This window comes from Scyliorhinus torazame, chromosome 16, assembly GCF_047496885.1.
Source record: "Scyliorhinus torazame isolate Kashiwa2021f chromosome 16, sScyTor2.1, whole genome shotgun sequence".
In the NCBI taxonomy this organism is placed as follows: Eukaryota; Metazoa; Chordata; class Chondrichthyes; order Carcharhiniformes; family Scyliorhinidae; genus Scyliorhinus; species Scyliorhinus torazame.
In genome coordinates this window covers 58,382,116-58,405,416 of record NC_092722.1, presented here as the reverse complement: position 1 = coordinate 58,405,416, position 23,301 = coordinate 58,382,116, and the positions used below count along the sequence as shown (strand labels likewise).

Below are 23,301 nucleotides of genomic sequence, written 5' to 3'. Positions count from 1 at the left end.
CATCAATGACCTTCCTTCCATCATAAGATCAGAAGTGGGGATGTTTGCGGATGACTGCACCATGTTCAGCACCATTCGCGACTACTCAGATAATGAAGCAGTCCACGTCCAAATCTAGCAAGACCTGGACAATATCCAGGCTTGGGCTAACAAGTGGCAAATTACATTTTGCCACAAGTGCCAGGCAATGACCATCTCCTACAAGAGAGGATCTAACCATTGCCCCTTGATATTCAATGGCATTACCATAACTAAATCCCCCATTATCAAGATCCTGGGGGTTACTGAACTGGACTATCCAAATAAATACTGTGGCTACAAGAGAAGGTCAGAGGCTAGGAATCTTGCGGCGAGTAACTCACCTCCTAACTCCCCAAGACCTGTCCACCATCTTATAAGGCACATGTCAGGAGCGTAATGGAATATTCTCCACTTGCTGGGGTGAGTGCAACTCCAACATCACTCAAGAAGCTTGACACCATCTAGAACAAAGCAGCCTGCTTGATTTCCACCCCTTCCACCAACATTCAATCCATCCACCCTTCCGAAAAGTGGCAGCCATGTGTACCATCTACAAGATGCACTGCAGGAGCTCATCAAGTTTCGATAGACAGCACCTTGCAAACCCACAACCTCTGTCACCTAGAAGGACGAGCAACAGATACCTGGGAACACCACCACCTGGAGGTTCCCCTCCAAGTCATTCACTATCCTGACTTGGAAATATATCGCCACTCCTTCACTGTCGCTAAAGTCTGCAACTCCCCTCCTAACAGCACAGTGGGTATACCTACACCTCATGGACTGCAATGGTTCAAGAAGACAGCTCACCACCACCTTCTCAAGGACAACTGGGTTTGGGCAATAAATGCTGGCCTAGCCAGCGATGCCCACATCCCATAAACAAATAAAAAAAAATAGTCACTTCCCTCTTTCCATTCTTGCTTGTGTTCCAATCCTGTTCTGCTAATAGAACCAACATAAATGTATCTTAATTTCCAATTTGAGTAGTCATTTGGCGTTGTGTGAGTTTAGGTCATTTAGTCCTTTTAAGGAAGGGCACCACCTGGCAAGGAAGGGGATAGCAGAGTATCTTCATTAGCATCCTGCATGGTAGTAGCAGGGCACTGACCTCGGCTAAGTCTTCTGCTGGGCAATGTACGGTGCAGGTAATGGTGAATGCCCAGAAAGGGTGGCGCAGTGAGTAGTACTGCTGCCTCACAGCGCCAGGGACCGGGGTTCGACTCCAGCCTTGAGTGACTGTCTGTGTTCTCCCCATGTTTGCATGGGTTTCCTCTTGAGTTCTCCGGCCTCCTCCCACAGTCCGTATCATAGAATCATAGAATTCACAGTACAAAAGGAAGCCATTCAGCCAATTAAGTCTGCACCGGCCCTTGGAAAGAGTATCCTACTTAAGCCCACACCTCCATCCTATCCCAGTAACCCCACCTAACCTTTGTTCAGGAAGGGGAAATTTAGCATGGCCAATCCACCTAACCTGCAACCAAAAAGAGAAAATACTGGAAAATCCCCGCAGGTCTGGCAGCGTCTGTATGGTCATCTGGATTTGAATTGTTAGCTCTTTTCTCTCCTTACAGATGCTACCAGATCTGCTGAGATTTTCCAGCATTTTCTCTTTTGGTTTCAGATTCCAGCATCTGCAGTAATTCGCTTTTATCCAGCTAACCTGCACATCTTAGGACTGTGGGAGGAAACCCACGCTGACACGGGGAGAAAGTGCAAACTTCACACAGTCACCGAGGCCGGAATTGAACCCGGGACCCTGGAACTATGAGGCTGCCACCCTCTGCAGGTTAGGTGGATTGGCCGTGCTAAATTTCCCCTTTGTGTCCAAAGATGTGCAGGTTAGGTGGGGATAGGGTGGGGGGGCGGGGGGCTGAGCCTAGACAGGGTGCACCTTTAGGCGGTCAGTGCAGACTCGATGGGCTGAATGGTCTCCTTCTGCACTGTCGGGATTCTATGGTGGGCAGCCACCAAATTGCTGTCCCCAGATCCATTGTAATAGCTGGAAGCGCTGATAGCGGTGACAGAAAAAGCCATTCCTGCGTGCTCGGCCTAAGATACATGTGAACTAACCAAATGGCCCAGGTACTTTTTTGTGTTCCCTTCCTCCCATTCTGAGAGCGTTTCTGGAGTAAGTCTGTGTGTGTTAAGGATGATTCTAGGTGTGAGCAAGTTTCCCTGGCAACAGTCGCCCCCTGGCATCTTATTCAAATGTGTAACTTGACGGGGAGCGTTGCCAGGCGAGTTAACTCCTCCACGAGGGCATCGTAGGCAAGCCTGCTCCCAGTCCCACCCGCCCAATGTCAAAAGTGACGACTTCCAGTAGGGGGTGACTTTATGCGATGTCACGGGAACCCAATTGGGCATGTTTAAAGAAGGACCCCCGCTGGTTTCTGGCAGGTGTACCTCACGCCTGGTTTGGATACTCAATCCGTGGGATTGGTGTGAGTATATCCACAGACACTCGCTGGTGGGCAGGGTGACAAATAACCCTCTTTAAAAGTCATCATAACTGCTTGCTAGCTCTTGCTTTGCTGTCAGCTGTGAAATGTATTACGTTCTGTTTCGACATAAAAGAGCTCTTTAGGGATTTACGAGCGCAGGAACGTCATTTTTAAATGTGTGTGTAAGTGTTTTGGAAATCTTGGAATAGCAAGTCCATCCACGAGCAGGCTCACTCTCCAATACGGTGAGAGAGACCCAGGTAGGTGAGAGCGAGGGTTCCTCCAGCATGTCATGTTAACGTGGTATCTTGCGGGTGTCAGAGTGGCATATTCATTGGAATACGGTGAAAATAAAATCCACATCAACCTGAGACAGTCCACTTCAAGAAACCCTCTCGGGATGTAAATTGTACTGCCCTTTCTCAGTGTTAAGTGCTCGGTGGGTTGCTGCAAGGGTTAAACCTGTGCTTTAGATTCACCTGGGGCGGCTGATTGGTGCGAATCCGATCTGACAACTGATAACGTGAGCCACTGGGAAGACGGGAGGGAAATCGGGCACTTCAGGAATGTTTTAGCAAGCTCCTCCCGCCAAGCAACCGCTGGAGTAACAAAAGCAACAACAACTTTGTGAAGTAACAAAAGGCTCCTGGGCATCAAGTGAGCTGTGTGTGTTTGCATCTGAACAGGATATTTACTTTCTGAATATCTCGAGCGCTGCTCGTGTGGGGAATGCAGGAACAAGGAAGTCTTTTTTTTAAGCTAACCTTTGTGTTCCAGCGAGGGTTTTGAATGCCGAGGCACTTATCACAAGTCACATTGTGAAACACTATGAAAGGAATCTAAATCACCCCTGCTTCCTGCCTCCACAAAGTGCTTTCAGTCGAGCTTGCTGCTGAAGGAGATCTGGTTACCCCCAAAAAGAAAGTGTTAACTGTGAAAGAAGAGAGTCCAGCAAGTGGCGGTGCTGGGAAAGCTTTTTTGACCTGGGCTGAATCAAATGTGTGCTTTCAAAGGCTTTGATTTGCTCAGGTATGATTAGGCACACCGGCCACTGTGACAGGAGATGTGCTTTGCATAGGCTTTGTGGTGTTTGTTCTGACCCCACTTGCCCTCGCACATCATATGGAGGGTCCCCAAGGTCTGTATAAGAGAGATGGAAGCACTCAGAGAGTCTGTTGTCCATTTGGCTCTCCAGATGTCGACTTACAAACGAGCCACCTTTGACGAGGACGACCTGATCGACTCCACTGTTGATGAAGTGTACCCAGAGGGCCACCAGGTAGGACATTTTGAAATCTAGCTTTTGTCCCCCCAAAAATTGTTACTGTATGTTTTGCCCCTTTTTTTTTTGTTAAATTTGCTGCATCCCAAATCCCTCTGCTCTTCCCTAACACTGAACCAATTTCAATACTGTGTAAAATTGCTCACATGCTTAATATTGAAATCTTTTTTTTAAATGTATATTTTCCTTTGAGCTTCCTGGAATCTCAACATGTCTGCAATTTTGTTTGACTCTCTTCGCTGGCATGATGTAGTTCACCCTCCGTATCCCTTCCGTTTCCTAAACCTATTGTGATCTTCCCAATGGGGTTGTCTGCACAGTTGGTGAACATATGGACATCCACTGTCATTAACACAGTGAATATTTCGGGATTATGGGTGAGGTCAGCATTTAGGACCCATCCTCAATTGCCCTTGAGAGGGTGGTGGTGAAGACACCTTTGTTGAACACAACTGCGTAACTTGCTGGACCATTTCAGAGGGCAGTTGAGGATCAACCACTTTCCCGCGGGTCCGGAGTCACTCGTAGGCCAGACCAGGTAAGGATGGCAGTTTTCCTTCCCCGAAGGCCTGCCAATTAATTACAGTTTTCTGGTCAGAATTACCAACTTTCAATTCCAGTTTGTTTTTTACATTCCAGATTTATTAATTGAATTTGAATTGCAACATGGTGGATTTGAACCCATGTTCCCCCAAGAGCATTCGTCTGGCTGCCTGGATTCCTAGACCAGTGACATTAGCACTTTGCTTTCACAGGCTGGAGTTTACAATGCAATGTCAACGGCACAGGGGACTAAGTTGGTTTCTGTTAAGGACGCAGACTCTGAATGAATCCCCTCAACCCCTCCACCCCAATCTTTCTTCTCAATACCCTGGCAAGAGGTTGGGTTGGTGACATGTGCCAACAGTAACTTCCCTGCAGGTTTGCTTTGTCCCCTTTCCGGGGTGTGTGTAAGGAGTGAGGGATGCAGAACCCAATAGGCCTGAGCTTTAAACCTTAATCGGAATTATCCCCATCCACACTGGGAACATTGTGGCTCTGTCGCTGATGGTGGTGGTGACTTTGAGTTTAAACCGTATGATCTACCATCAAAAAGTCGCTAGAGTTTGCATGGGCTGCAATCAGGAGCTTGCTGTCAATCCATGACAACCATGAGTATCCCCTTTTTTTTGTTTGTTTCTTTTCCTACCTTCCCCCTTTCCTCCCTCTCCTGAACTCTCTGGTTGGAGCACCGTCCCATGGGTGCTGCATCTCAGCATTCTTCCTGAGTGATCCTAGACAAGTTGGCCAACTATTCAACTGCGTGTGGCTGTACATCCCTGCTGAATGCTGTTCTGAACGAGACTTGAGCATTTTCCAGCAGCAGCCACTGGGTAAAGCTTTGGCCTATCGCCCACTTCACCTCCAACTCTTCCCCAAGGACACTGGGGCTGAGACTAATTATATCATCAGGTCAGCTCTGATCTTTGGACACAGCGCAGATCTTGAAGCTGAATCTGGGCTTCTTTAACTCACCAACCCTGAGCAATTCCACCACCTGGTGACTCCTCAGGGCACTTTATAACTTGATTGTGGGAAGATTTTTTAAAAATAATATTCTATTAAGGTATTTGAAATTTTTTATAACAATAACAAAAACAATGACATATCAACATGGTAAAATAAACATTTCCCCCTCCAGCCCAATCTTCACACACCTCAACCATACAACAATAATCCGCACCGCACCCCCCCCCCCCCCCAACCCCCGCATCAGCTGACATTTTTAATTTTCCCCGAGAAAGTTGATGATCGGCTGCCACCTCCGGGAGAACCCTAACATTGGCCCTCTTAAGGCCAAACTTTATTTTCTCAAGACTGAGAAACCCAGCCATGTCACTAACCCAGGTCTCTACACAGTCCCTCCACATTAATAAGATCCGTCTCCGGCCTACCAGGGAGGCAAAGGCCTAGACGTCGGCCTCTTTCGGCCCTGAACTCCCAGATCTTCCGACACTCCAAAGATCGCCACCTCCGGACTCGGCACCACCCGTGTTTTTAGCACCGTGGACATTGCCTTAGCAAAACCCTCCAAGCTTTGGGCATGCCCAAAACATGTGGACATGATTTGCTGGGCTTCCCGTGCACCTCGCACACCTATCCTGTACCCCAAAAAACTTGCTCATCCTAGCCACTGTCATGGGTGCCCGGTGGACTACCTTAAATTGTATCAGGCTAAGCTTGGCGCACGATGAGGAGGTATTAACCCTGCTTAGGGCATCCACCCATAGACCCGCCTCTATCTCTCCACCTAGCTCGTCCTCCCACTTGCCCTTAAGCTCCTCCACCGGACTTTCCTCTGCCTCCGAAAGCTTCTGGTAAATATCCGATACCTTCCCCTCTCCCACCCAGGTACTGGAGACTACTCTATCCTGTATCCCCCGTGGCGGCAGCAGCGGAAAGGCTGGAACCTGTTTTCTCAGGAAGTCGCGCACCTGCAAATAATTTAAATTTATCCTCCCAAGCTTTCAAGCTGGGAAAACTCCCATCTATAAATAGATCCCCCATCCTTCTAATTCCTGCCCTCTGCCAACTCTGGAACCCACCATACAAACCTGTGGTTGTTATAAATCGGGGCCCAAATTGATGCTCCCTGCACTGCCACCGGATCCTCAGAGCCGCCACTACCACCTGTGGAGTATCAGGCCGGCGAGAACGGTAGAGGTGCCGTTACCAGTGCTCCCAGACTGGAGTCTTTACATGACGTCGCCTCCATCCGCTCCCACACCGACCCCTCCCCCGCTACCCACTTCCTGATCATGGCTATATTAGCCGCCCAGTAGTAATTGCAGAAGTTCGGCAGCACCAACCCACCCTCCCCCCGACTGTGCTCCAGCAACACTTTCTTCACTCGCGGGGTTTTACAAAGCCCAAAATAATCTTATTCACCCGCTTGAAAAAGGCCTTGGGGATGAAGATGGGGAGGCACAGAAATCTGGGGAGGACCGTCATTTCCACGGTCTGTACCCTCCCCACCAGTGATAGCAGGAGCATGTTCCATCTCTTAAAGTCCCCTTCCATTTGTTCTACCAGCCGGGATAGGTTTAACTTGTGTAGTACCTCCCATTTCCAGGCCACCTGGATTCCCAGATATCGAAAGCTCTTCCCTACCATTCTAAGTGGCAGCTCTCCCAGTCTCTTCTCCTGCCCTCTTGCCTAGATCGCAAACATCTCGTTTTTCCCCATGTTCAATTTATACCCCGCACAATTGCCAAAATCCCCCAAGATTCGCATTGCTTCCCCCATCCCCTTCAACGGGTCCGAAATGTAGAAGAGCAGGTCATCTGTGTAGAGCGAGACCCTGCGCCCCCCCCCCCCCCTCCCCAACCAGCCCTTTCCAGTTCCTAGAGGCTCTTCCCGTACCAGCCTCCCCGAACAGGCGCCGGAATGTGGCGACTAGGGGCTTTTCACAGTAACTTCATTGAAGCCTACTTGCGACGATAAGCGATTTTCATTTTTCATTTTCTTAACGCCATGGCCAATGGCTCTATGGCCAGAGCAAACAGTAACGGGGAGAGGGGGCACCCTTGCCTCATCCATGGTGTAGTTCAAAATACCCCGACCTCAGCCGGTTCGTACGCGCAACCGCACCCAGTCAATAAAGCCCTCACCAAACCGAAGCCTTCCCAGCGCCTCCCACAGGTAATCCCACTCCACCCGATTAAAGGCCTTCTCCGCATCCATCGCTACCACCACCTCCGCCTCCTCTCTTTCTGAGGGCATCATAATAACATTTAGAAGCCTTCGAACATTGGCCTTGAGTTGCCTGCCCTTAACACACCCCATCTGGTCTTCCCCTATCACCCCCGGTTCACAGTCCTCTATCCTTGTGGCCAGTATCTTAGCCAGCAGTTTGGCATCCACATTCAGTAGAGAAATCGGCCTGTATGATCCGCATTGCTCCGGATCCTTCTCCCTTTTCAAGATCAATGCAATCGAGGCCTGCGACATTGTTGGGGGGAGGACTCCCTTCTCTCTTGCTTCGTTAAATGTCCTCACCAGCAGTGGGCTCAGTATTTCTGAAAACGTCTTATAGAACTCCACCGGGTAGCCGTCAGGCCCCAGGGCCTTGACCGACTACATGCACTCCAGCCCCTCGATTATTTCCTCAATCTCTATTGGGGCTCCCAGCTCCTCCACCAGGCCCTCCTCCACCCTCGGGAACTTCAATTGATCCAGAAATTACCTCATCCCCTCCACCCCAGCCAGGGTTCCGACTCATATAATTTACTATTAAAGTCCTTAAACACCTCGCTCACCCCCTCTGGGTCCCTTTTCCTGAGCTGGTGCACCAACATTCTATTTGCCTTTTCCCCGTACTCCTAGATCGCCCCCCTTGCCTTCCTCAACTGTTCCACTGCTTTCAATGTGGTCAACAGCCCAAACTCCACCTGTAACCTCTGCCGCTCCCTCAGTAGCCCCGCGTCTGGGGCCTCCGAGTATCTCCTGTCCACCAGGAGTATCTCCTCCACTAATCTATCCCTCTCAGCCCGTTCCATCTTTTCTCTGTGGGCCCATATCGAGATTAATTTCTCTCTGACTACTGCCTTCAAAGCTTCCCAGACCGTCGCTGCAGAGACCTCCCCCGTATCATTTGTTTCCAGGTAGTTCTGGATGGACTTGTTCATCCGCCCACAGATCACCTCGTCCGCTAGCAACCCCACATCCAATCTCCACAGCGGGCGTTGCCCTCTCTCCACACTAACCCGTAGATCCACCCAGTGCGGGGCATGATCTGACACTGCAATTGCCGAGTACTCTGTATCCACCACCTTTGGTATTAGCGCCCTGCTCAGAACAAAAATGTCGATGCAAGAGTATACCTTGTGGACATGTGGAAAAAAGGAAAACTCCTTCGTCCTCGGCCGTGCAAACCTCCATGTGTCTACTCCCCCCATCTGTTCCATGAAACCCTTCAATTCCTTTGCCGCAGTCGGCCTCCTCCCTGTCCTGGATTTTGACCGGTCCAATTCCAGATCAATGACTGTGTTGAAGTCCCCTCCCATGATCAGGTTATGTGACTAAGTCTGGGATCTTACCTGAGGAAGATTATTTTTAATGGTTGTGGTTGTTGTTCTTTTAATTATTTTAAAAATAGGACAATCACTACAGCATTGGTGGCATTATAGAATCATTAATGCATTAATGTTTCTGAGGCGTGTTCCTGAAATTCTTTCCACACCCTTGTTCTAATTGGAGTTGCCAGAAAATGGGATGTGCTTCAATGAACAAAGGCAAATATATAAATCCTCTGAGTGTGAGTCACCCGACACCAGAGGTGACGGACTGAGATGAGTGACTGAATTCTCCGCATGGAATCACTGCCTTTGGGTATACGGTAAGGTACGTGGGGAAAGTGGGATCAGATTTCGAGGCTCCCCGGCAATTTTCTGAAAGACCAATAGCATGAACAATGTGATGGGTTGGGGCAGTTCCACATCAATGTGAGAAGGAAAGGGGGCAAATATTCCAAATTGCTGGAAATAGCCAGCAGGGTGAGCATCTTTATAAGAATAATCTTTGTTGTCACAAGTAGGCTTACATTAACACTGCAATGAAGTTACTGTGAAAAGCCCCTAGTCGCCACACTCCGGAGCCTGTTTGGGTACACTGGGGGAGAATTCAGAATGTCCAAATTACCTAACAAGCACGTCTTTCGGGACTGTGGGAGGAAACCAGAGCACCCGGAGGAAACCCACGCAGGCATAGGGAGAACGTGCAGACTCCATACAGACAGTGACCCAAGCCGGGAATCGAACCTGGGACCTTGGAACTGTGAAGCAACAGTGCTACCCACTGTGCTACCATGCCGACCATGCTACCGTGCTCTTTTGTGGAATTGAAATGAGTTACACCTGATGTTTCGTGTTGAATCAGAAATGGGGCTGCTGATCCTAAGTTAAACTGAGATTACCTGAACTTCATTTGAAAGAATGTAGGGATCAGGGAGTCAGGCATGGAATTAAAAAGGCAGATAACCAGAAGCCTGGCTTCATGCAGACTGAGTGGGCCAAATAGGTCACCGGGTCTGTGTTTGGCTTCCCCACGTGAACGCTGAATTGGGTACACTGAATTGGTGGCACGGTAGCACAGTGGTTAGCACCGTTGCTTCATAGCCCCAGGGTCCCGGGTTCGATTCCCGGCTTGGGTCACTGTCTGTGCGGAGTCTGCACGTTCTCCCCGTGTCTGTGTGGGTTTCCTCCGGGTGCTCCGGTTTCCTCCCACAAGTCCCAAAAGACGTGCTGTGAGGTGAATTGGACATTCTGAATTCTCCCTCAATGTATTCGAACAGGCGCCAGAGTGTGGCGACTAGGGGCTTTTCACAGTAATTTAACTGCAGTGTTAATGTAAGCCTACTTGTGGACATTAATAAAGATTATTATTATTAAATCACTAATTCGCCTAAAAGGAGCGTTTGGGGCTTTGCACGGTGGGGAATGGAGGAGATGAAGTGCAGTTGTTGCATCTCCTGTGCTCGGATGGGAAGGTGCCAGGGTGTCATAGGTGATTGAAGAGTGGACCAACATATTGCAGAGGGAGCCATCCCTTCAGAATGATGAATCTGGGGATTAAGGGAACACAGGAACAGGAGTAGGCCATTCAGCCCCCCGAGCCTGTCCTGCCATTCATCGGCTGACCTGTGGCCTAACTTAGAGCAAAGAAGGCTGCGAGGGGGGGGTGCCTGGTTGAGATGTACAAAATTATGAGGGGCATAGATAGGATGGATAGGGAGGAGAGGAGGGGTGAATAACCAGGGGGGCATAGATTTAAGGTAAGGAGCATGAGGTGCTTATGGGGAAACCTTTTCACCCAGCGGGTGGTGGGAATCTGGAACTCCCTGCCTGAGAGGGTGGTAGAAGCGGGAACCCTCACAACATTTAGAAGTATTTAGATGAGCAGTTGAAAAGCCATAGCGTACAAGGCTACGGGCCAAGTGCTGCAAAATGGGATTGGTAGAATAGATAGGTGCTTGATGGCCGGCACAGACATGATGGGCCAAAGGGTCTCTTTCTGTGCTGTAAAACTCTGACTCCAGTGTTCCCAGAGTCTTCACAGTCGGAAGAAGAGTGTGACGGGTGCATTTCTGGTTGAATAGGAGGATGGGATGATGGGACAGCAATGGCCCCTTGATGCCAAGAGCAAACTCTATTGAGCACACACATGCTGGTGAACAAAGCTAATGTCATGGTGAGCAAGCATTTCGATGGAGCGCCGGATGACCACAGGTTACAACGGTGAGATTTCTGGGTCTGCAGGTAATTTGACAGAGTGGCAAAGCAACGAGGCAGGAATCCGGCAACTCGATCGAGAAACAAGGTCACAGGGGAGCAACGTGTTTGAAAGACTTAATAAAGGAATCAGGCCCAGACTGGCTCTGACCAAACCACTGCTTCCTATCAAGGCCCCGCCAGTCAAATTGCGATTTGGAACTGAAGCCTATTGTATAGCTGCTGCCTTATAGTTATTCAATTATACTGTTTGTTTTAACCTGTTCTAATAACCTGCTGCCAGTCAGTTGTGACTAGCCTCTCCTCTCGGTCAGAAGATCATGGGGTGAAGCCCCACTCTGTAAACTTGAGCACAAAATTCATCTTGACGCTTCGGTGCAGTGCTGAGGGGGTGCTACACTGTCGGAGGTGCCACCTGCCAGGCGAGATTACATACCAAAACCTGCTCCCTCACAAATGCTTCCATGGCACTGTTCAAAGAGCAGGAACAATTTCCAAGTGGCATGGCCAATATTTATCCCAAAGGCACTTTTTTTAAAAAAACACATGAACTGGTCATTATCTCATTGTTTGTGGGATAATGCCACGTACGAACCGTCTGCCACGAATTTACAATGGTGTGGCAACACTTCAGAAGTACTTCACCAGCTGTAAATCACTTTGGGATGATCAGAACCTGGGAAGATGCAATTTAAATGCTGGTCTTTCCTTCCCTTCCTCTTTTCCTGATCCTTTCCTTTGCAACATCCAGGCCCAAACTGAATATGGTACACACAGAGTGCTGCATAGTCAGAGGTGCACTGTGTGACTCGGGTGGGTTTATAGATCCTGTGGTACTATGCGAAGATGAGGGGATGTTTTCCTGGCCAAAACAGTTCATCCCATCGCTGTTGTGAGCCCTTGGCCCACAAAACCACGGTTATGGGCGGGATTTTCCTGTCCTCCCAACTGACAGGGTCTTCAGGTCCCGCTGAGGACTACACCCCCCTCAATGTCATTTCCCCAGTGGTAGGGCCTGTGAGCGCAAATGACCATTGACTTTGGCGGAACTGGGCGATAATCAATGGCTTGTTGCCTCCACTGTGGGAAATCTCGCCCTATATTTCTAAAATAATCGACTGGGCATTAGGTGCACTGGGACATTCTGAGGAAGTGAAGGGGCTACATTGGTACAGGGACGTTCTAAAAATAATCTTTATTATTGTCATTACATTAACACTGCAATGAAGTTACTGTGAAAAGCCCCTAGTCGCCACACTGGTGCCTGTTCGCGTACACTGAGGGAGAATTCAGAGTGTCCAATTCACCTAACAAGCACGTCTTTCAGGAATTGTGGGAGGAAACCGGAGCACCAGGAGGAAACCCACGCAGACATGGGGAGAAAGTGCAGATTCCGCTTAGACAGTGACTCAAGCCGGGAATCGAACCTGGGACCCTGGTGCTGTGAAACAGCAGTGCTAACCACTGTGCTACCATGCCGCCGAGCATGTTTCCATTATGGTTTCTTCTAAGACACCTCCAGGTTCCTATAGTTGAAGGTGGGGTGAGGAAGATGGATGTTGAAAAAGTGCCGTCAGTAGATTTGACATGGCACATTTGTCTGTTAAAAAGGAAAATATGGCAAACCTCTTTTTGGAAAAAAACAACATTCACGCAAACCCAGTCATTACCATTGCTCCTTAACTGACCTGGAGACCAGGGATAGCAGTGATGCGTGACGATTGCTACTGGTGTCCCTTTGTTCAAGATGCTAGCCATCAGCTTGGAGGTTAACAATACCGTGACACTGAAACATCCCTGTGGGTCTAATAACGCCACTAACAATATGTAACTTGAGTACAGACTCAGTAATGCCTTTCACTGCTCCAGGAAGTGCAGACCACAGAAAAACAATGAACATTCTGAAGATTGGGCATCAGTATTTCCGAGTGTTATGCACTGGCTCCAGGCACAGACAAGGTGCCGCGAGACCAGGACGCTGGCATTCAGTCATTCTGACCAGTCTAGGTGAGCAGGGGAACAAGCCAAATTTTGCTCCTAGCCAAGATCTTTCAAATCAGAATTCTGCCCTCCCCACTGCATTGCTCTGTTTTTACTTAATAGAAATGGGATTTTGGTGGAGAGGTGAGGGTGGGGTGGGGGGTTTGAGGACCTGCAGGGGCAGATCGTTTGGCAAGGAGCACCCAAAATTAAAAGGAGCCTGTTGATGTAGGCCCCCCCCTCCTCCTCCAACTCCCCGTGCCCGAGGCCTGAACAAGGTTACTTTCCAGGCTTCTCTCCTGCCCCTGAGCTCCTCCCAGTAGCCTGAAAATTGAGGCTGGATGGAAAACAACCCTTCAATGTTCAGTAATTGGCCACTTACAGGCCTCAGTTGTGGCAAGAGCCTCTCGGTGTAAAATAGCGGAGAGGTCAGGGCATGGGGGGAACCCGGTGGGAAGAGCCTCCCGAGAAATCTTATGGCCAATCCCTGCCCTCAAAGCCATCAGCAAGGAACGTAAAGTTCTGCCTTGACATCGATCCTCAAGAGTTGTGCTAAAATTATACACAATGGAGTGAATTTTCATAGAATCTCGACTGTGTAGAAGGAGGTCAGACAGTCCACCGAGTCCACACCAGCTCTCGGAAAGACAACCCTACCTAGGCCCAATCCCCCATCCTATCCTCGTAACCCTGCCTACTTAAGTGCGGAAGGCTGTAACGTGCCTAATCGGAAGATGAGGGCTGTTCCTCCAGTTTGTGCTGGGCTTCACTGGAACATTGCAGCAGGCCAAGGATGGACATGCAGACGTGAGAGCAGGACGGTGAGTTGAAATGGAAAGTGACAGGAAGGTCGGGGGCATACTTGTGGACCGACCAAAGGTCTTCTGCAAAGCCGTCACCCAGCCTACATCTGCATAAATGCTGCATAACCTGAAAAGAGTGTGTGGGCCCTTGGATGGTAATGAGGGAGGAGATAAAGGAATAGATGTTACACCTTCGGCAATTGTGTGGGAATGTGCCATGGGAAGGAGATAGGGAGTTGGGGGTGTCACAGAGGGAGTGGTCACTGTGAAATGCTGACAGGATTAGGATGGGAGGGAATGGTGATGGGAAGGGAAGGGAAGATGTATTTGGTGGTGGCATTGTGCCTGATTTGGTGGAAATGGCAGAGGATGATGCTTTGAATGTGAAGGCTGACATGGTGAAAGTTTTTTTTTAAAAAAATATCTTTTTATTCTCCTCTCACATTTTCTCCCAAATTTACACCCAACAATAAACAATAATCAGTAACGAATGGAATGTCAATCCCCATATCAATAACAACGGTCCCATCCTCCCACCAAACCCCAGACATGGCCCGCATGTTAACATAAACAAATGACAAAAAGGAATCAGAAATCACCCATAGTCACCATTAATACATACAGTCCTCTCCCCCTAACCCTCCCAGCCCCCAACCCCCCTAATGTTCAATGTAATCCCATTCTCGAAAGTGCATAATGAATAACGCCCATGAATTGTAGAACCCTTCCATCCTTCCCCTCAATTCAAATTTGACCTTTTCAAGCGTTAAGAATTCCAGCAAGTCCCCCCGCCACGCCAGGGCACAGGGTGGAGAGGTTGATAGCCACCCTAACAGGATCCGCCTTCGGGCGATCAATGAGGCAAAGGCTACGACATCTGCCTCCGCGCCTGTTTTCAACCCCGGCTGGGCCGACACCCCGAATATGGTCTCCCGAGGGCCCGGGTCCAGTTTCACGTGCACCACTTTAGAGATTACCCTAAACATCTCTTTCCAGTAATCCTCCAGCTTTGGACAGGAGCAAAACATATGATTGTGGTTTATGGGGGCCTCCCCGCAACATTCACACACATCTTCTACCCCCTCAAAGAGCCGTCTCATCCTCGCACTTGTAAGGTGTGCTCTATACTCCACCTTCAGCTGTATCAGCCCCAACCTCGCACACGAGGTGGAGGCGTTCACCCTCTGGAGCACCTCACACCAGAACCCCTCCTCCATACCCTCTCCCAACTCCTCCTCCCACTTTGCCTTGATCCTTCCTAGCGGAGCCTTCTTCTCCTCCAAAATAGCCGCGTAAACCGCCGACACTACCCCCTTCTCCAGTCCCCCTGTCGTCAGCACTTCCTCCTGCAATGTGGAAGCCGGCTCTCCTGGGAAGCTCTGTATCTCCTTTCTGGCAAAGTCTCAAACCTACATGTATCTAAATTATTTCCTCCTGCTCTAGCCCATACTTCGCTCCCAGCTCCTTCAATCCTGCAAAACGACCCCCAAGAAATAAATCTTTGTGTCCTAATTCCTTTCTCCTCCCATCTCTGAAAATTTCCATCCCACTTCCCTGGCTCAAATCTATGGTTCCCCCGAATCGGCATTTCCCTTGACCCTGCCCCCAACCCGAAGTGCTGTTGAAATTGCCTCCAAATTCTCAACGAAGCTATTACTACCGCACTTCCTGAGTATCTCCCCGGGGCCTTCGGGAGCGGCGCTGTCGCTAGCGCCTTCAATCACGACCCCCTACACAAACTCTCCTCCATTCTGACCCATTGGGAGTCGACCCTTTTTAAAAAAAAGATTTTTTTTTTCTCCTTTTTCACATTTTCTCCCACATTTACACCCATCGACAATAAACAATAATCAGCAAGATATGTCAGTCCCCATAATAACAACGATCCCATCCGCCCACCAACCCCCAAACCTCAACCCGCATGTTTACATAACCAAATGACAAAAAGGAATCAGGGATTACCCGTAGTCACCCTTAATCTACACAGCTCTCCCCCTCCCCCCCCCCCCCCCCCCCTCCCCAACCAACGCCGTCCAGCTTCTGAGAGAGTACCGTACATGATACCCCAGAGTTGTCGTCGTTCCCCCCCCCCCCCCCACCCCCATCCCCAAGTCTCCAGCTCCTCCCGTCCACTGCCTCATGCAAAACTCCTCCTCCCAACCTCGGTTCCTTCCCCCCAACTTTCTACCCCGGCTAGACCACTCGGACCCTGTTCTGCCAGGCTCCGATGGCCGCAGCCCCTCCCCCCACCTCACTCCCGTTCACCGGCCGGCTTTAACCGGCCAGTGTGGAGGCCCCCGCCCGGGTCCCTTTCCCACTTGCCCGGCCCTAGGAAAGCCCAAAGATCCCCTTTTAGCACACAAAGCCCGCATATCCACCTACACCCCAAAGAGCCCTCATTTCGAGTGAAAGTCCCGTCCCTTCCCTTGTCCAAATATATACAACATTGGCTCCTTTAGCCTCTACACCCGCGCGCAGTGATACAAAAAAGAAGAAAATACAGTCATGAGGTTACATCGGCACATGGCCATTTCTCAATTTCTCAGTTCTGCCACAGTCCTTCTGCCTTCGCAAACTCCGCCGTTCCAAAGTAAAAGTCCCTGAGCTTATAAGTCACCCTCAGCTTCGCTGAATATACAATGCCGCACCGCACCTTGCTAATGTACAGTGCCCTCTTCACCCGGTTGAAGGCAGCCCGCCTCCTCGCCAACTCCACCGTAAAGTCCTGGTATACACGTATACCAGCTCCAGCCCACTGCACCACCCGTTTCTGCTTGGCCCAGCTCAGGACCTTCTCCTTTACAATGTACCTACGGAAGCACAGAGTCACTGCCCTTGGCGGCTCACTCGCCTTTGGTACAGGCCTCCACAACCGATGAGCCCGATCCAGTTCATATCGGGGGGATCCTCCCCCTCCCCCAATAGTTTTGCCAGCATCGCGGCAAAATACTCAGTCGGCTTTGGTCCTTCAACTCCTTCAGGCAGCCCCACAATCCTCAAATTCTGTCGCCTGGATCTGTTTTCCAGGTCTTCCATTTTTCCTCGCAGATCCTTGTTAGTGTCCATCACCTTCCGCATCTCCTTCCCCATTGAGGCAAGTTGATCACCGTGCTGCAATAACGTCTCCTCCACTTCCTTCAGCGCCTCCCCTTGCTCTCGCACCTCTGCCACTGCGCTCGCCACCGCCGTTATCACCGGGGATACCGCCTCCTCCACGAGCGCACTCAACACCTCCCTCGTCTCCTTCCTCACCGTCTCCATGCATTTCGCAATCTGCGCCAACTGCTTTTCGAATTCCGCAGCCATCACCTTAGTTATTTCTTCAGCCGTAAGCAGTGCGGCCGCCCCTGGTGCTCCAGCCTCCATTTTCTTTGCTGACCCCGCGGTGACCTTTCCACTCCCCGACGGACTTTCAGCCGCTTTTTTCACGGCCGTTTGTTTGCTGATTTTTGACATCCTTCTTCTCTGTGCGCTATCTCCCGACTTTTACTGCCGTCGCTGGCCCTAGGACCGGGCGTTACTCCCCGACAATGCCGTTCCCGAACGGGAGCCCCGGGAGTCAACCCTTCTGACCCAGCGCTGTACCTTCTCCACATTCGCCGCCCTTGTGACAATAAGCGATTTTCATTTCAGTAATACTACATCAGGTTCGGAAGACCCAAACCCCCTGCCTGCCTTCCCCTCTGTAGTAGCACCTTTTTAATTCTGGCCACCTTCCCTCCCCATATGAACGAGGTAATCATCCCTTCAATCTCTCTAAAAAATGCCTTTGGCAGGGAAATCGACATGACTCAATCGCAAGTGCAAACTGCACGAGGGTGGTGAAAGGTTTAACTTGTTTCGCAAGATTAACCGTGGTTTCTGAGGCCGTTAAAGCTTGTGGGGCCAAGAACGCCTGCCCCCTCCCTCCCCAATCCAATGACACGCCAGCACCACCCCGGTCAGGTGGGTAAATTGGACAATTATGACTCAAAGCTCCATCAGCAAGAAGGGAAATTTGGATTTCTGTGTTTCCTGTCAATAATGGGCCCTATGTTCTGGGTGAGGCCCACTCTGTCTCTTTTTCGAGATTCAGTCTGATGTCCTTGCTTTTGTACTCTGGGTGCTCTCAAATATTGAGAAAATTTGTACCGTGTGCTTTTAGCAGCCACGCATGACCTACCCCCTCCAATGATTTGTGTACTAATCCTGGTTGCAGCGAATAGTGAAATATGTCTAGGAATCTTGTACAATTGAGGTGAAAACCCTTTGTGATCCGGTTCCTTTAAGACAATTTATATATTTACTGAGTTTGTACTTTAAAAGAAAAAAAATTAAGCCTGATCTGGACATGATGTACAGACTCAGACAAGTCCCCATGTTATCAGAATTACATTGTTGATGTTGTCCTGAATCTGGGGCCGGGACGTTGAATGTGTATCAGAGAAGAGGTGCTCAGCTCCCATACCCTCACCAGCATGCTGTGGCACATTAAATATATTTGTGTAGTAAAATTCCAGTCAGAAATTGTTCTATTACTCACTTCTGACCTGCAAATGACTTCAATTCATTGCGTTCATCTATTGTTCTCTGACGCCCATGATACAATATTTGAAATATTTGAAAGCTGCTGCACTGAGCGATGACCCTAAATGGTATTGGATTGTGGTGTAATTACTACTTACTTTAAGCTACTTCTCCATTCGAGTCTGAAAACTTCAGTCAATGTTTTTTTTTCCCTTGACCCTTCTGACCTTGGTCCATTACCACAACAAGAACCGGCCTTTTAGCTCATGCCATGATGTCATAAAATCCCTACAATGCAGGAGGAGGCCATTTGGCCCATCAAGTCTGCACCGGCCCTCAGAAAGAACACCCTACCTAAGCCCAATCCCACGCCACATCCCCATAATCCCACCTAAGCTTTGGACACTAAGGGATATTTTAGCATGAACAATTCATCTAACCTGTACATCTTTGGAGGAAACCAGAGCACCCGGAGGAAACCCACTCCGAAACGGAAAACGTGCAAACTCCACACAGTCACCCAAGGCCGGAATTGAACCAGGAACCCTGGCGTTGTGGGGCCCCAGTGCTAACCACTGTGCCGCCTGTATGTGTGAGACAGAGGAGCCCTTGACTGTGCTCTGTAGATGCCCATCATATGTTGTCTGGAAACCTTGACCCCATAATCCTGGATATTTGTATAACATCTATTTGATTTTTTTTGTTGCAAAAGTACATTTCAGAACATTTCAAAATAGCCATCACCGTGCAATAATGTTCAAGTTTTTTTTTTTACATAGACCAAGTTGCGCTCTGAGGTGCTTCAGTACAAGGTAATGTATGTAACAGTCACTGTATACAATGTGAGCCGCATAGCCCGAGGCAATCTGTACCATTCCCAGCTCCTCGATGCACTATTGGATAATACTGAGGAGCGGTGGTCAGCGCTTCTACTAGTCCACTGACTAAATTCCTCTTTTTAAAAAAATATATTTAATTCAAATTTTTCGGCCAAACAAAACAGTGCAACAATTTTTCCCTTTTACAACAATAAAAACAATATAAATAATAGTGACCGTTTTTAACAAATAAATAAATAATATATAAACTAAATGGCAACTGCCATAACAAAATATTAACTCTCCCAAATGATAAAGTCAAACAAGCCAATATACATATCCAAGTAAAAATCTCCATACAAAAACACCCCTGAGGACCCACCCGAGCCCCCCCCCCCGGGTTGCTGCTGCTAGGTTCCCAGTTCCTTTATCGTTCTGCGAGATAGTCAATGAACGGTTGCCACCGCCTGGTGAACCCTTGAGCCGAACCTCTTAGTGCAAACTTTATCCATTCCAGTTTTATAAACCCTGCCATGTCGTTTATCCAGGCCTCCACGCCCGGGGGTTTAGCTTCATTCCACATTAACAATATCCTTCGCCGGGCTACTCGGGACGCAAAGGCCAAAACATGAGCCTCTCTCGCCTCCTGCACTCCCGGCTCTTCTGCAACCCCAAATATAGCCAACCCCCAGCTTGGCTCGACCCGGACCCCCACCACCTTCGAAAGCACATTTGCCACCCCCACCCAGAACCCATGCAGTGCCGAGCATGACCAAAACATGTGGGTGTGGTTCGCTGGGCTTCTCGCGCATCTCCTGCACCTATCCTCTACCCCGAAAAATTTACTGAGCCTTGCTCCGGTCATGTGCAAAACCTTGAATTGTATCAGGCTAAGCCTGGCACACGAGGATGAAGAGTTTACCCTGCGTAGGGCATCTGCCCACAGCCCCTCTTCGATCTCTTACCCCAGCTCTTCCCATTTTCCCTTCAGCTCATCCACCATGATCTCCCCCTCGTCTCTCATTTCCCTGTATATATCTGACACCCTACATCCCCCACCCATGTCCCCGAAATCACTCTATCCTGAATCTCCTGCGTCGGGAGCTGCGGAAATTCCCTCACCTGTTGCCTCACAAAAGCCCTCAATTGCATATACCGAAATGCATTCCCCTGGGGCAGCCCGTATTTTTCCGTCAGCGCTCCCAGACTCGCAAACGTCCCGTCTAGGAACAGATCCTTCAGTTGCACAATCCCTGCTCTCTGCCATGTTCTAAATCCCCCATCTATTCTCCCCGGGACAAACCTATGATTATTCCTTATCGGGGACCGCACAGAGGCACCCGTCATTCCCTTATGCCGTCTCCACTGCCCCCAAATTTTCAGCGTTGCCACCACCACTGGACTTGTGGTGTATTTCTTCGGGGAGAACGGCTTGTAGGCTGGTTCCTTTACAGGACGCCATTTCCAGTCTCTTCCACGCCGCTCCCTCCCCTTCTCCCATCCACTTACACACCATTGAGATATTGGCGGCCCAATAATAATCACTTAAGCTCGGCAGTGCCAGTCCCCCCCCTATCCCTGCTACGCTGCAAAAAAAAAAAAACCCTCCTCACTCTCGGGGTCTTCCCAGCCCACACAAAGCTCATAACACTCTTCTCAATTTTTTTGAAAAAAGCCCTCGTAACCATCACCGGGAGGCACTGGAACACAAAAAGAAATCTCGGGAGGACTACCATTTTGACCGCCTGCACCCTGCCCACCAGTGACAGGGACACCATGTCCCATCTCTTAAAATCCTTCTCCATCTGTTCCACCAACCGTGTTAAATTAAGCCTGTGTAGGGTTCCCCAGTTCCTGGCTATCTGGATCCCTAAGTACCGGAAATCTCTTGTTACCCTCCTCAGTGGTAAATCATCTATTCCCCTGCTCTGCTCCCCCGGATGCACCACAAACAGCTCACTCTTCCCCATATTCAATTTGTACCCCGAAAATTTCCCAAACTCCCTGAGTGTCCACATTATCTCAGGCATCCCCTCCACTGGGTCCGCAACATACAGCAATAGATCATCTGCATACAATGATACCCGGTGTTCTCCTCCCGGAGTACTCCCCTCCACTTCCTAGAGCCCCTCAGTGCTATGGCCAGCAGCTCAATTGCCAATGCAAACAGTAACGGAGACAGGGGACACCCCTGCCTCGTCCCTCTATAAAGACGGAAGTAGTCGGACCTCTGCCTGTTCGTGATCACACTTGCCACCGGGGCCCTATATAGCAGCTGTACCCATCCAATAAACCCTTCTCCAAAACCAAATCTCCTCAACACTTCCCACAGATAGTCCCACTCCACTCTATCGAATGCTTTCTCGGCGTCCATCGCCACCACTATCTCCGCCTCCCCCCCGGTGGGGGCATCATCATCACCCCTAGCAGCCTCCGTATGTTCGTGTTCAGCTGTCTCCCCTTAACGAACCCAGTTTGATCCTCGTGGACCACCCCCGGGACACAATCCTCTATCCTCGTCGTCATCACCTCGGCCAGGAGCTTAGCATCTACGTTCAAAAGGGAAATGGGCCTGTAGGACCCACACTGCAGCGGGTCTTTTGCCTTCTTCAAAAGTAGCGATATCGTCGCCTCTGACATAGTCGGGGGCAACTTCCCCCTTTCCCTGGCCTCATTAAAGGTTCTCGTCAAAAGCGGGGCCAGTAGGTCCATATATTTCCTATAAAATTCCACTGGGAACCCATCCGGTCCCAGGGCCTTCCCCGCCTGCATGCTCCCAATCCCCTTTACCACCTCCTCCATCTCAATCTGTGATCCCAGTCCCGCCCTCTCCTGCTCTTCCACCTTCGGGAATTCCAGCTGATCCAGGAAACACATCATTCCCTCCTTCCCTTCCGGGGGCTGAGCCTTGTATAACCTCTCATAGAATGCCTTGAACACCCCGTTCACCCTCTCCGCTCCCCGGTCCATCTCTCCCTCCTCATCTCTCACCCCACCTATCTCCCTCGCCGCTCCCCTCTTCCTCAATTGGTGGGCCAGTAGCCGACTCGCCTTCTCTCCATACTCAGACTGTACACCCTGTGCCCTCCTCCACTGTGCCTCTGCCTTACCCGTGGTCAGCAGGTCAAATTCCACATGTAACCTTTGTCTTTCCCTGTACAGTCCCTCCTCCGGTGCCTCTGCATATTGCCTGTCCACCCTCAGAAGTTCTTTCAACAATCGCTCCCTTTCCCTACCCTCCTGCTTTCCTTTATGTGCCCTGATGGGTATCAGTACCCCTCTGACCACCGCCTTCAACGCCTCCCAGACCACTCCCACCTGAACCTCTCCGTTGTCATTAAGCTCCAAGTACCTTTCGATACACCCCCTCACCCTTAGACATACCCCCTCATCCGCCAATAAGCCCATTTCCATTCTCCAGAGTGGGTGCTGTTCTTTTTGGTCTCCTACCTCCAGGTCTACCCAATGTGGAGTGTGGTCCGAAATGGCTATGGCCGTATACTCCGTCCCTGTCACCTTCGGAATCAGTGCCCTTCCCAAGACAAAAAAGTCTATCCGTGAATATACCTTGTGAACATGGGAGAGAAATGAGAACTCCTTACTCCTAGGCCTGCTAAATCTCCAGGGGTCTACTCCTCCCATCTGCTCCATGAAGTCCTTGAGCACCCTGGCCGCTGCCGGCCTCCTCCCGGTCCTGGACCTCGACCGGTCCAGCCCTGGATCAAGCACCGTATAGAAGTCTCCCCCCATTACCAACTTTCCCGCCTCCAGGTCTGGGATTCGCCCCAACATACGCCCCATAAAGTTTGCATCATCCCAGTTCAGGGCATATAGGTTCACCAGAACCACCGCCTCCCCTTGCAATCTGCCGCTCACCATCACATATCTACCCCCACTATCCGCCACTCTGGTCTTTGCCTCAAACAGTACCCGTTTCCCCACTAAGATAGCCACCCCCCTATTCTTCGCATCTAAACCCGAATGAAACACCTGCCCCACCCATCCTTTACATCGTCTGACCTGGTCTATCAGTTTCAGGTGCGTCTCCTGCAACATAGCCACATCTGCCTTTAATTTCTTTAGGTGTGCGAGTACCCGTGCCCTTTTAATCAGCCCGTTCAGCCCTCTCACATTCCACGTGATCAGCCGGGTTGGGGGGCTCTTTACCCTCTTTCC

At 50.0% G+C, this 23,301-nt stretch overlaps 1 protein-coding gene across 5 annotated transcripts in view; it reads left to right on the top strand.

Annotated features, from left to right (window-relative positions):
* Positions 1-23,301, top strand: part of ece1 (endothelin converting enzyme 1) — a 560,453-nt gene that overhangs the window by 291,480 nt on the left and 245,672 nt on the right. For 2 of the 5 annotated variants that reach the window (XM_072478542.1, XM_072478543.1), the window contains exon 2: positions 3,664-3,747. The exons of 2 other annotated variants lie outside the window; for them this stretch is intronic. In XM_072478542.1, coding sequence (XP_072334643.1) covers positions 3,664-3,747 — 84 coding nt within the window. Of the gene's footprint in view, positions 1-3,094; positions 3,748-23,301 lie in introns of those variants that run through there. One more of the 5 variants, XM_072478541.1, reaches the window with a different exon arrangement.